The 14,815-nt window shown below is 39.0% G+C and overlaps 1 protein-coding gene across 1 annotated transcript in view; it reads left to right on the top strand.

Annotated features, from left to right (window-relative positions):
• Positions 1-14,815, top strand: part of KLHL20 (kelch like family member 20) — a 63,765-nt gene that overhangs the window by 46,077 nt on the left and 2,873 nt on the right. Inside the window, exons 9-11 of the mRNA XM_007084013.3 lie at positions 7,583-7,716; positions 8,751-8,959; positions 11,836-11,942. Of these exons, the coding sequence (XP_007084075.1) occupies positions 7,583-7,716; positions 8,751-8,959; positions 11,836-11,942 (450 nt within the window). The remainder of the gene's footprint in view (positions 1-7,582; positions 7,717-8,750; positions 8,960-11,835; positions 11,943-14,815) is intronic.

Below are 14,815 nucleotides of genomic sequence, written 5' to 3' on the forward strand. Positions count from 1 at the left end.
AAATCATTTTCATTTTTTTAAAAGAATATAAAGGGCTCTTTAAGACCTAAGAAACAGCTTAGGACACCAGGGGAGCCACTATTCAGTGGATATCCCATGGGCTTTAGGGGAAAAGTTTTCAGTTGATCTTAAGTGTAGGAAGATGAAAGATATAACCCGATTTCCAAACTGTTATACTGCTTAAACCTAACATTGAAGAGTTGGAATCATATTTTAAATTACCTTCTATATATGATACCAAGTGTACCACTTCTGCAATCTGTTCTCTTTCCCCAGTACTTGAAGTGTATTTAGTGACTTTGCCCAGACTTCCTCCAAAACAATGATTAAAATAATAATACTCTGTCTAGCGCATCTTACAAATACCCCAAAGTATATGGATTCTCATTAATTCTTGAAGTCCACTTAGGGAAATCTGGGTTGGCTGCCAAAGTTTGATTTATACTTTTACAAATCAGTTAATTTTAGTGAAATAGATTCTGTTCTTAATTTCTTGCTCCATCAGCTTTTTGTCACTCTACCCTAGAGACTGGATTTTGGAGGCTTGTGTGTTATGATTATTGTCAAGAACATACCCTATTTCATTCTCACTTCTTAAAAGGAAATGCTTCATGACTCTTCAGAATATTTCAAATAGCATTTACGGGTTGGGTTACCATGTTTAAGTTGAAGAGTTTAACTCTGCCTTAAATAGAGATAAAGTTGCAGGTAACTCTTGAAAGCCATTTTTAAAATTATTTTTTCTGTTAAGAAACTTATTTCTCCACTTTCGAAACTCTTTGCAAGAGAATTCTGGGAAGATAGCAACAAGTAATCTCTCTAAATTCCCACATAAGAACAGAGCAATAGATAGCAAAGCTACAAACCTAGGAACAAATTATGGAACTTGGTTGGATGATAGGGTGAATGTACTTAACACTACTGAACTGTACACTTAAAAATGATTACAGTGGCAAATTTAATGTATATTTTGCCACAGCTTTTAAAAAGCCCTATGGGAAACATTGAAAATAGAACTAGGGGAGAGAGTATCCCCATAAACACCAAAACACCAGTGGGCAAAGCAAAGTACCAAAAGCCACAAGACCTACATGATATCAGTGTCTGTGCAGGAGAAAATACAGAAAAGCAATCGAAGTATGACATATATAAGAACAGAAGAACCCCAAAATAGACAATACATATTTATTAGGAAGTGTGAGAGGAAAATTTAGGACCAACAGCTGAGACTAAGAAGGGTTTTTGCTCACTCCTAATATAGAGTAAGTGCAAGCGACCTATAATAAGATCTGAATGACTTAGAAAAGAGTTGTTCAACCTCAGCACTATTGCCATTTTGCACCAGATAATTCTTTGTTGTGGGGGGCTGTCCTGTGCACTCTCACATGTTTAATAGCATCCTTGGCCTCTTCCCACTAATTGCCAGTGGCACACACCTGGTTGTGACAACCAGAAGTCTCTAGACACTGCCAAATGTCCCTGGATGGGGAGAGGAGTGGTGCAAAGCCACGGCAGTTGAGAACCAGCTGCCCTAGAGCCATCTAGTCCCTAGGAACCCTCAGAACTGACCAGCAGGATGACCTTCCAGAACAGTTCCCACACTTCTGGCTGCAGGATCAAAATTGAGCAGGACAGAGTTATTATCCAATGGGAAGAGAAGACCAAGATGAAAAGGAGGACCAGTGAATAAAACCAATAAATCTCAGGAAGCAAACCACTCTACTTTTTTAACACTATAGGAAAAAACTAGAAAAAGCTCCATGAAGTTAGAAAAATTATCATGAACACTCCTCAAGACAACTCATTTCATGTAAAAATGAACAATAGCAAAGCATTGAGGTTAGATCCAATACAGAGTTAATATATGGAGAGAGAATAAGCAGCAGAATAACATCTCTATAGACAATAAAAGCACAGCAGAAAGACATGCCCACAGAACAGATCAAAATTGTAAGCAACTATTTCACAATGTGCTTAATGACATTAGGAAAATGATGCAAGATATGAAAACACTACATAAGTCAGAGTTAGAAAAACCCAAAAATGAAGTGGCAAAACTCAGAAAAATATTAGAAATAAAAGGAAAAATCACTTCAGAATGAAGACTAAACTAGAAATAAAACAAGTAACCCCAGAAGATAAATACAAGGTGAAAGAGGAAATGTTTTAAAATAAAAAAATAAAGGAAATAAAAGGTTTTGAGAGAGAGCAATAAGTATTGAAGACAGGTAAAAGTCCAGTATACAATAATAGGAGACCATGAGGAAGCAAACCAAAGCAAGAGAATGGAACAGATGCTAAGAACTATAATTCAAATCTGTTCTAAGAAAAAAAAGTGGAAATTGTTTATTGAAAACAATTGAAATTGAAAGGTTGCAATGTACCTTCTGAATACTGACCCAGAACAATCAACATCAGTACCTATTCTAATAAAATTATTGGACCTTGAAGAAAAAGGAGATAAATTCTTTAATCATCAACAAAAAAGTACATATTACTTATAAGGGAAAGAAATTTAGATTTACCATCAGACTTTTTGAAAGCAATATTTTATGCTAGAAGAAAATGGAATAACATATTTAGGCTAATCAAAGAAAATGTAAGCTAAGGATTTTATACCCAGAGAAACTGAAGTATGAAGGCCACAAACTGTTAATATGTAAGAAGTTAGGGAACACTGTTCCCATGAGTCCTTACTGAGGAATCTACCACAGAACTTCAGACAAAATTGCTAGAGACCTTGATAGAGGGTGAGCATGAAACATACAGAGAATCCAGGAACTTTGAATAAAGGGTGCAGAGAGAGAGTAGCTTGCACTGGCTGTATGCTCAGTTAGTACAAAGGTGGTACAAGTATTTTCAAAAGTGGGAGGAGAATGGGAAGAGATGTGCAAAAAGAATTGTAATTCTTCTTGGGGACGTTGAAGTGATAGTATTGCTATTCTGAGACTGCAATGTATATGTGGAATAAAGAAAATGGGTATGGGTTATTCTGATTCTATCCTCTCCAGGTTTCTTGAAAATTAGAGTTCTTGATGTGGAAGAATATGAATGTAAAATAGAAGTTAAATAAAAGACCTTGTAGCCTAAATTTCAATTTGAATTAAATTCCTCATTTACAAATAATTATATTCTAGCTCTGTCAATTGAAGAGGCCTAGAAATAATGACCAACTAGTGGCAGTGAACGTCTCTATTCCTGGACTGGGTCTTGAAGTTCCATTTCCCTAAAAGAAACCAGGGCTTCTTGGAGAAATGTCTGTTTCCAGATTTAGGACAGGAAATGTACAAATAAACCCGGACCAGCATGTCATACCAGAATACAAGCCATCTATCAAAGACTAGGAGATGTCAAAGAGAGTCAAGAACAAACTTGAAGGTGTTCCCACTTGACCAAAGATGGGACAGTTTAAACTTTAAAAGAGACAGTAATTATGATTGATTAAAATCCAATAAATATATTTAAATCTATGAGTTCCTACTGACATTTTTTTAAACTCTACTTAGTTGCCTTTAGAAATTAATTTATTTCTAAATTATTAATTTATCATCTTGAGTACTAGTAAACAAAGTGAAAGAAGCATGCATATATCCAACCCTTCTTATATGAACTGTATCACATATGAATTGGGTACAAAATAGTAGATAAGAGGATTGTTTCTTTATAAAAATATCCAAATAAAGGAACATAAATGATTGAATATCACCATTTTGCAACACTCAGTAAATAAATAGACCTAGGTGTTAATAATTAACAGCTGCTAACATACCACCTTCTGTAGTGTTGCCAAAGGGACCAAATGTGGTCTGATCAAACTTCTGAATCCAGAAGTTCTGCCAATTTGCAGAACATACAGAGGACAGACCAGTGCATTGAACTGCACTATGAGTGTCCAGTCAATCAAATCCATGTTGTGGGAGAAATTGCAGGTTGAATACCCCAGGTTCTAAAGGATGAATTGGGGGGGGGGGGGGGGGGAGGAGAAGGGCTATGGAGGAAAAACCTGTAGGTAAAAAGAGACTTTAAAAAAACTACAGTGAACAAGAGTAAGTGTCTAGGGATGCACACTTGGGTGGTAAAAACTGTAAAGAAATACAAGGAAGTGATTACTGTAAAAGTCAGGATAATGGTTCTCTTGTGTGGAGGAAGGCATTGAGTTTGGAAAGGGATACATCCAAAGGGCTTCCAGTATGGCAGGCAAACTTATTTTTCTTGACCTGGGTAGTGGGCTTTCCTTGTAATATCTCATTAAACTATACATTTGTTTCGTGTGGCTTTCTAAATCGATGTTTTATTTTACAATAAAAAGTTTTAAGAATTATGCAAAGACTTCAGCTTCCAAGTAGAATGCAGTAAGTAGTGACAGCCATCACTCCCACTGCAACAACTAGGGGAAAATGAGAGCACAAATATACTTTTTTAGGGGCTCCTGTGTGGCTCAGTTGGTTAGGAGTCCAACTCTTGATTTCAGCTCAGGTTGTGACCTCACAGTTCGTGAGTTCAAGCCCCACATCAGGCTTCGTGTTGTCAGCGCAGAGCCTGCCTGGGATTCTCTCCCTCTCTCTTTGCCCCTCTCCTGCTCACACTCTCTCACTCACTTGCTCTCTCTCAAAATAAATAAATAAACTTAAATATATATATGTGTGTGTGTGTGTGTGTGTGTGTGTGTATACACACATGTATATACATACATATATATGTATATATACATACATATATATGTATATATACATACATATATATACATACATACATACATATATACATATATACATACATATATGTATGGGTTTTTTTTATGTTTGGGTTTTTTTTAAACATCAGAGACATGTGAAAGTAACAAGGACTAGATGAACTAAAATTCTACTGAAGAGGAAGCCCATCTATGTGAGCTGAGATCATCAGCTATTTTCTTCCCTGGGGGCATTTGCCAAGTGTGAAGGGTTGAATATTGCACTTGTCTTAGGCCAAAGGATTCTCCTGGAAGAGAGGTATATCAGTAGAACTTTTAACAGTCATGCAGGTTGACATGACAGATTGGAATCTAGGACAATTCTAAACATACTGCTGTTTTTCCCCATGAGATGTTTTCTGAATGCTAGGATAGCTCAGTCTCGAGGGAACCAGGGTGAGTGAAATCTCATGCAACCTTCCAGTGCTTAGAAGATAAAGCCCTGCTGTGGGGAGGGGCTTACAACAAATACATGACAGTTTGCATCCTTGAGACATTTGAAAATAGAGGTGGACAGAGTCTAACAAAAGCTCAATTCCTGATTGGACTGAGGCAATCAGTATTTCACCCTACCTGCCTAATACAGGGAAGAGTGAATCCACTGCAGGTGGTGTGGGAATGAGGGGGTAATACAAATTTCACCTTCTAGGATTTCATTCCTTTATAATGTGCAGCATACAATAAAAAATTATGAAACATCTGAAGAAACAGAAAAATATGGCCAATAGCTGAGAGAAAAAAAAAATAGAAGCAGACATTTAAGTGATCCACATTTAGAGTTAACAGAAAAAAACTTTAATAAATGCATTAAATAAAATAGAGGATAAGATTAAAACTGGGTAAAAGGTTGGAGAATTTAAATATAGAATTGGAATCTAAAAATAATATGTGTTCTACAACTGAAAAATACAATCTCTAAAATTAAGAACTCAATGAAATAAGATTAACTAGACACAGTAGAAATAGACACAGCAGAAGACCGAGTTAATGAACTCAAAGACAGATTAATAGAAAATACCGAAACAGAGGAAGAACAGAGAAAACAGCATGGAAAGAACAGACTCTCATGTGTCCCAGACACTCATGGGACACAGTCTAACATACATGTAACTGCAGTCCCAGAAAAAGAGAGATAATAGCAGAAGCAATATTTGGAGACAGAATTTTTGGCTGAGAATTTTCCAAAAGTGATGAACCATAAACTGTATTCAAAGTGCATGAACTCCAGGAAACCTTCACTCACTAACCATAACCTTTCTCCAGGGCCTGCATTCTCCAGCATTTATATTTCTGCGTCTTTCATCTGTATTAGTTACCACATTCTCAGAATCTGTTTGGAGGTTTCTCCTTTGAGAACATGCTCCATCTCCCTCTCTTGCTTCTTAAGAGCGAGGTCTATTTTTAGTATCCTTTATTTTATTTTATATTTCCTGCAATATTGATATAGTTTGCTATACAGTACTTAAATATACTAACAGAATTTCCTACCCATGTAATAAAATGTCAGCACTATTCCGATTTTTATCATATTTACTTCTGAACACTAGTAATTTATCAATCAGGACCCACTGAGGAAAACGGAAGCTATATCAGTTATTTGACTACAAGGAATGTTCAAAAATTGGCCAGCAGATATCGAAGGGCTGAAAGAAGTGAAAAGAAGACACCAAAGTAACTGTAGGAACCCAGATCTGGGAACGTAAAAGAGAGAGATCAGAGTTACGGGAGCCTAGAAGCCTAGAGGACAGATCCCACAGAGCCAGAACCATCAGCACCCAGGGAGCTGGTGCTCTGAAAGCTGTGACCCTTCTCCATGAAGGGTTCTCTTGCTGGCTATTTTTGGAAGATTGTATTTTCCAAAGATGATTACAATACCTGCCATTTCACATGCTCTTCGTATACTTTGACTTTGACACTCTTCTTACTGAGGGGTGGGATTTATGTTTCCTCCCTTGATTCTGGGTCGCCTTGCAAGAACCCCAACAGTGGCAGTATTTGACTCCTGGGGCTAGGTCATAAAAGGTGATACATCTTTCACTTGGATCTCTTGGGGCACCTTTGAGGCCTTGAGCTGCTTGAGGTTGCCATGCTGAGAGGAAGCCCAAATGAGCCGGCGTGGAGAGACCCTGAGGCTACTTGGAGAGATGCCTGGCCAGCCCCTAGCTGCCTTAGCATCCTGCCCTTCCAGCCTCAGCCCCAGCCTGAGAGCAGCCAGACACCTGAGCCAGAGCTTCCCTGTGAGGCCCTTCCCAAATTCCTGACTCATGGAAACAGGAGAGTTAATAAAATTATTTTTGAATCCCTGAGTTTGGGGGTGACTTACACAGCTGTGGTACACATACCTCAGGAGCTCAGAGGAGGTGCCTCACAGAGCCATGACTAAGACCTCTAAGAGGCACGACAAGGCTAGTTTTAGAAGTGCCAGGAAAAGGCTAGAAGCTGCAATTCGCTGGTTCCGTCAGAGCGAAAGGGCCTTTGCTGAGACAAAGCTAACAGAGTTGGCAAACACACAGAAAGGAGCCTGTCCCTTCTCCTGCCCTGGACTTCCAGCGTCTGGTCCTTCCTCTCAGCACAATCTAACAGAGAGCCAGCTTGGCTGAGGAGAAACGCTCTTTTCAGAGTTCTAGCCCTAGCATCACAAGGCAGAGTATAGGAAACAGCTGAATAACAGACACAGGCACAAACTCTAAGATTTCTCTTCCTAATAACCAAGTAAAATATGTTAGATTCTCACTGTGCATGTGACCATAGCATGTATCCAACATATCTTCAGCATGGTTTCACATCTTATGAAAAAGGCCTCACTTAATCAAAACAGGCGTGCAGTCTTTGGTTTCTCCCTCACTGCAGGTATGATCCAAAGGAAAACAAATGGACTCGAGTGGCTTCTATGAGCACCAGAAGACTAGGCGTGGCCGTGGCTGTGTTAGGAGGGTTCTTATATGCCGTAGGTGGCTCTGATGGGACATCTCCACTCAACACAGGTGAGTCCCTTCCAAGGTCAATGTGGTTCCCCCAAAGCAGCATATTCCTCAGGAGAGTCACCCTACAAAAAAAGTATAAAAATCCAGGTGATCCTATAATTTTAAATTACAAATATAAATTACAAAATTTAAATAATTTATATAATAATATATTTATTTAAATAATTGAAAATTATTTGCCCCCTAAAAGAGTACAACTCTCAGCTCTTCCTTGGCTCCTTCTGCAGCCATAGTGTTCTACTGTATTCCCCAAATATTTCTTTCTCCTTTCTCTTTGCAAGCTTTGGAATTTATAATGAATAAAAGAACTGTTTTCCCAATAGGATTATTTCCCTGCCCCACCCCCAACCATCTCTCCTTAAAAACCAAAAACAAACAAACCTGTATTATAATCTAAGAATAAATAAAAACTTACAGCTGTAAGCTGGTTTATGTGTTAGTCCTCTCTCTTTAGAGATAATGGATATTTTTGCCCAAGGATATCGTTAGTGTGGCACCCGCATCAGATTCATTGTCACTTATCTTGTCTTCTGCTTATAGTGCAGTAGGAATACAGGCAAAGGGGTACGAGAGCACAGAAGCTGTCTGATCATGACAATAAATTAGTAGTATGGAATGGTGCCTACAGGTCTTACAGTCCGGTCTCCTCATTTAAAGATAAGGTGGGGGCGCCTGGGTGGCTCAGTCAGTTAGGTGTCCGGCTCTTGATCTCAGCTCGGGTCATGAGTTCAGGCCCCAAGTTGGGCTCCGTGGTAGGCGTGAAAACTACTTAAAAAAAAAAAAGATAAGGTGAGGCCATGAATCATATTGTCAGAACTAGAACTGAGGCACCTTTCCACCATACCATACCCAAACCAAACCCTTCCCTGATGAGATTATATTGGTATTGTAGAAAGATATACAAGTCCGTCTCAGAAGCAAAAATCAGATTGTGTATCAAAAATATGTGTTATCACAAAATTTTAATGGCTATGAGGAAAACTAGAGGTGAGAAGAAATGGTTGAATGGTCACTTACTACTTTTCCCCCTACAGTGGAGCGCTACAATCCTCAGGAAAACAGATGGCACACCATAGCCCCTATGGGGACCCGGAGGAAACACCTAGGCTGTGCAGTGTATCAGGACATGATCTATGCCGTAGGAGGTAGAGATGATACTACAGAGCTTAGCAGCGCTGAGAGATACAACCCCAGAACTAACCAGTGGTCTCCAGTGGTGGCTATGACATCCCGCCGTAGTGGAGTAAGTGCCTCGCTACTGAAAACTTGGGAAAAAAGCACCAAGAGATGGTTGTGTGGGAGAGCTCTGATCTGTAAAATACCGGGACAGTAAGGAGGTGCACTATTTAGGCAAAACAACCCCTGCTGCTTTTGTAATGGAAAAAAAAAAAGTAATTTCTCTTAATTGCTGTTTTCTCCGGTGGTTAAATATCTCAGTCAATTATATCTTTAATGATAGAATTATTCTTTGTGATTTATCTTTCATCAGTTGTTTTCCTAAAAGACATTGCCCTATCTTATCCACTACCTTATCTAACTTCACCCATATTCATCCCTCTCAATTAGAGCTAAATATTCCTAACTAATTTCTAACTAGTTTCTAGGTAATATTCTAAGTAGTTGGCACACCAGTTCAAATGTTGAGGCAGAAACATACCTGGCCCCACCACCAGTCCCCACAAATAGGTTTGAGTCTATCCCATCTGTAGTCTAGACCTGGTCAGGCTGACCTATGTCAAGTTCTAGACCATGGGTGACCTGTGACTACACGAGACTTTCAGGGTGAAGTACAGAATTCATCCATCCTAGGGCGTTTGCTTCAGAGGGAACTGTAATCCATAAACCACTGATTGTGGCAAGAGTCCATCGATGTCGGACAACAGGTGGGAAAAGCCAGCAGTAGTTAAAGAGTCCGTGCTGTGAGGATAGAAGGGAGTAAATTCTGGTTCGCACAAATCAGGGAATACCACTGGTAGGCATCGGCAAGTCAAAGCATTCCCATGCCTGTGGCTCTTTATTACTGGTGGCTAACAGCTTCTTGGTCACACTCCTATTGTTCTCACTGCTACATTCTGATGATTTAGCAAATACTTATTTATTTGTTTATTTGTTTAAATTTACATCCAAGTTAGTTAGCATATAATGCAACAATGATTTCAGGAGTAGATTCCTTAATGCCCCTTACCCTTTTAGCCCATCCCCCCTCTCACCACCCCTCCAGCAACCCTCTGTTTGTTCTCTATATTTAAGACTCTCTTATGTTTTGTCCCCCTCCCTGTTTTTATATTATTTTTGCTTCCCTTCCCTTATGTTCATCTGTCCTGTGTCTTAAAGTCCTCATATGAGTGAAGTCTTATGATTTTTGTCTTTCTCTGACTGACTAATTTCACTTAGCATAATACCCTGTAGTTCCATCCACGTAGTTGCAAATGGCAAGATTTCATTCTTTTTGATTGCCACGTAATATTCCATTGTATATACATACCACATTATCCATTCATCCATCGATGGACATTTGGGCTCTTTCCACACTTTGGTTATTGTTGATAGTGCTGCTATAAACATGGGGGTGCATGTGTCCCTTCAAAACAGCACACCTGTATCCCTTGGATAAATACCTAAGAGTGCAATTGCTGGGTTGTAGGATAGTTCTATTTTTAATTTTTTGAGGAACTCCATACTGTTTTCCAGGGTGGCTGTACCAGTTTTTAGCAAATACTTATTAAGTGCTTACCGTGTGCTAGGAAAGCAAAAATGAGTGTGACGACTCATCAAGGAGCTCCCAATTTAGTGAAGGAACTTGAGATGTTTACAGCTAACTACAAAAAAAATTATAGTAACAGCACGTGCATTATAGGAAAACATGGGAGAATATGCTTAATGTGTTTGGGGCAGTGAAGAGACTTACCAGAGAAAGTCGCATGTAAACTAGGCCATAAAAGAAGAAAAAGATTCTCTAAAAGAGGGAGACAAAACACCAGCCAAGGAACAAGGTGCAAAAGTATGGAGGTGTGCATATGTGGATCTTGAGAAACTTAACAGAAGACCATGAGGGAAGGGAAGGGGAAAAAAATAGTTACAAACAGAGAGGGAGGGAGGCAAACCATAAGAGACTCTTAAATACAGAGAACAAACTGAGGGTGGATGAGGGGGTGGGGGAGAAGGGAAAGTGGGTGATGGGCATTGAGGAGGGCACTTGTTGAGATGAGCACTGGGTGTCGTATAGGTAAGTGGTGAACCACGGGAATCTACCCCAAAACCCAAAAGCACACTTTACACACTGTATGTTAGCCAATTTGACAATAAATTATATTTGTTTAAAAAAAGAAAATACTTTAAAGACAAATTAAAAAAAAAAACTGAGGGTTGATGGAGGGAGGTGGGTGAGAAATGGGCTAGATGGGTGATGGGTATTAAGGAGGGCACCTGTTGTGATGAGCACTGGGTGTTGTATGGAAGTGATGAATCACTGAATTCTACTTCTGAAACCAATATGTAAACCAACTAAAATTTAAATTAAAAAAAGAAGAAAAAAATCTTAAAAAAAAAAAAGTATGGAGGTGTGAACACGTGTGGTATTTTCTGGGACCGGCAGTTAAATCAGTATTATTACAACATAGGGCACATAAGGAGGTGAGGCTAGAATGGGCTCTTACGGGTTTCTGGAGGGCCCGAACAACATAATAAGGACTTTAAACTTAGGCGGTAGAGAGGCTTCGTTTTTAGAGGAGAGTGACAGCATGGGTATTTTAAACAGAATTTTAGTGGCAATTTAGGTAGTGGATTAGAACAGGCAGATACCAGAAAAGTGAGAGCCCTTTGGAGGTTCCTACTCCCAGTGATGCTTTTCTAAAATTTTTAAAAATCTGTTTTTGACTCTGTGTAAATACTTTAATTGAATATATAATTTTATTGTTCCAACAATGTAGATTTTTGCCATTACTTTTTTCTCTGTATTCAAGTAAGCCATAATATAAGGCGTTAAAAAATATCTTTTAGTAAAGATTTATGTAGAAACTTATGTGGAAACTTATGTAGAAACTTATGTAGAAATTTATGTGTAAATTTTCCCAGTGATTCTCTGGCTTCTTCAGCAGCCACTATGTTTTGGTCCTACAGGTTGGCCTGGCAGTGGTGAATGGGCAGCTCATGGCGGTAGGAGGCTTCGATGGCACAACGTACTTGAAGACCATTGAAGTTTTTGATCCTGATGCAAATACATGGAGGTAACGTTTAAGCTACATTGCAGATCACCTCACTGCTGACTGGAAAATCATGAGCATGAGGTTGCCCGTGACCGTCAGAATCGGGCTGGTCAGTACATTGAGAAGTGCTTTTGTGGTACTAGGAAGAGAGCTCAAAGTTACCCCTATTTGATGGCTTATTTTGACTTCATTGCTCGAAAGTGGCTGACATCTTACAAAATCTTCTCTTTAGTAACTGTCCAGTGTTATAGTAGAGATGGCAAACACAGAAAAAAAGTCTCCTCTCTAGCTTCGTCGTGTGCAGCTGAGGAAAGTGAGGCACTGAGAAATGAAATGAACAAGTTAGTGACAGAGTTAAAATTGGAACTTAGATCTTTCACTCCTAATCTGTCACAATGTTTTGGTGTTCTTGTAGGTAGCTTTATACCCAGGAAAAACAAATTGCAGTTACTTTTGAAAAATTATAGTTTATTTCTTTTTTTTTTTTTTTTTTTTTTTTTTTTTTTTAATGTTTTTATTTATTTTTGTGACAGAGAGAGACAGAGCATGAGCAGGGGAGGGACGGAGAGAGAGGGAGACACAGAATCGGAAGCAGGCTCCAGGCTCTGAGCTGTCAGCACAGAGCCCGACGCGGGGCTTGAACCCACAGACTGTGAGATCATGACCTGAGCCGAAGTCGGATGCTTAACCGACTGAGCCACCCAGGCGCCCCATAGTTTATTTCATTTTTAAGCTGATTGTTTTCTTTAAGCTTTTAAAATCTATTTTTTTTTTATTTTTTTAACGTTTATTTATTATTGAGAGATGGAAAGACACAGAGCGTGAGCAGGGGTGGGGTAGAGAAAGGGGGAGACACAGAATCTGAAGCAGGCTCCAGGCTCTGAGCTGTCAGCACAGAGCCCGACGCGGGGCTCAAACTCACAAACTGCGAGATCATGACCTGAGCCACAATCGGTCGCTTAACCAACTGAGCAACCCAGACGCCCCTACTTTCATTTTGTTTTAATATAATTTATTGTCAAGTTGGCTAACATACAGTGTATACAGTGTGCTCTTGGTTTTGGGGGTAGATTCCCGTGATTCATTGCTAACATACAGCACCCAGTGCTCATCCCAACAAGTGCTTTCCTCAATGCCCATCACCCATTTTCCCCTCTCCCCACCCCCTGACCCCCATCTACCCTCAGTTTGTTCTCTGTATTTAAGAGTGTCATACAGTTTGCATCCCTCTCTGTTTGAAACTATTTTTCCCCTTCCCTTCCCCCATGGTCTTCTGTTAAGTTTCTCAAGTTCCACATATGAGTGAAAACATGGTATCTGTCTTTCTCTGACTGATTTCACTTAGCATAATATTCTCCAATTCCATCCATTTTGTTGCAAATGGCAAGTGGGGGCATCTGGATGACTCAGTTGGTTAAGTGACCAACTCTTGATTTCGGCTTGGGTCATGATCTCATGGTCATGGGATCGAGCCCTGCATTGGCATGGAGCCTGCTTGGGATTCTCTCTCTCTCTCTCTCTCTCTCAAAATAAGTAAATAAATTTTAAAAATTAATTAAAATCTTTTTAAATATATTATTATTCTATTTTAAAGTCTATTAAATTTTAACAGTCACTTTTAGGGAGGAGTCTACATTTTATTGAAGAGATTTAACTATGTTGGGGCGCCTGGGTGGCTCAGTTGGTTGTGCATCTGACTTTGGCTCAGGTCATGATCTCACAGTTTGTGAGTTCGAGCCCCACGTCAGGCTCTGTGCTGATAGCTGGGAGCCTGGAGCCTGCTTCAGATTCTGTGTCTCCCTCTCTCTCTGCCCCTCCCCCACTTATGCTCTGTCTCTCTCAAAAATGAATAAATGTAAAAAAAAAATTTTTTTTTAAAGATTTAACTATGTTAAACTATATAGGATTAACTTTACTTTTAAATCCTTGTCTTAACAATCTTAACAAATCTTTCCTAAGTACTTCTTATAAATTCACATAAATCAGATAACTCATGCATTTATTTTTTCAAAAATTTTTACAAATTTAGCAAAATTCTCTTAAATTTTAAAACAAAATCATAAGTCCAGATCTTTACTCAATCACACGTTTTATACTCGATTCACAAAACTAATCTGATAGATGCCTTAATATGCCAGAGTTGCTTAAATATTACAAGAACTTAAAATGTCAAATATATAGTTAATTCTCAAACTTAATACAAAATGTTAATACTATAGGTTGGATGTACCTCCTGTCTATACTTAATTCCAAATATTAGCCTTCTAAGAAAACAGTTTTACCTTCCAAGCAACATGGGTTTTCTTTCTCAATAAATTTGGCTTATTTGCCTAAATACATTTAAGGGAACCACAGATCCCAGTCTGGCCCGGGATATGAGGCAGCAGACATTCTGAAAGATCTTTTCATGAACATGAAAGATAAGCTGAGATCTTTGTAGTCCTTATTCCAAGAGTCTGTCTCGTAGTCCATTCCTGCTGCATTCTAAGTAGACATTTTGTAAATTTGAGCCCGTAACTACCCACCCAGATCTTTTTGTCATTCTAGAAGATTCAGCTAATGAATGTACTGAGATCTTTTTATAATCTTCATGTCTGGGAAAGCCATACTTTTACAGATATTTAAATGATAGGCTTTGGATTCTGCCTCTCTCATGTCTCTGTAAGACTTGGTCACAATACTGAAGTCAGACTAAAAGTCAGATATTGTAGCACTTTGGGCTTCTGCATCACATTTCACAACCTTGGTTCATTAAGTAAAGATAGTATTACTGAGTGAGTGTTCTAGACTCTGGGATACAACAGTGAACAAAACAAACTTCTTTTTTTTTTTAATGTTTATTTATTTTTGGGAAAGAGTGCAGGTGGAGGAGGGGCAGAGAGAGAGGGGGACAG

This window comes from Panthera tigris, chromosome F3, assembly GCF_018350195.1.
Source record: "Panthera tigris isolate Pti1 chromosome F3, P.tigris_Pti1_mat1.1, whole genome shotgun sequence".
NCBI lineage: Eukaryota > Metazoa > Chordata > Mammalia > Carnivora > Felidae > Panthera > Panthera tigris.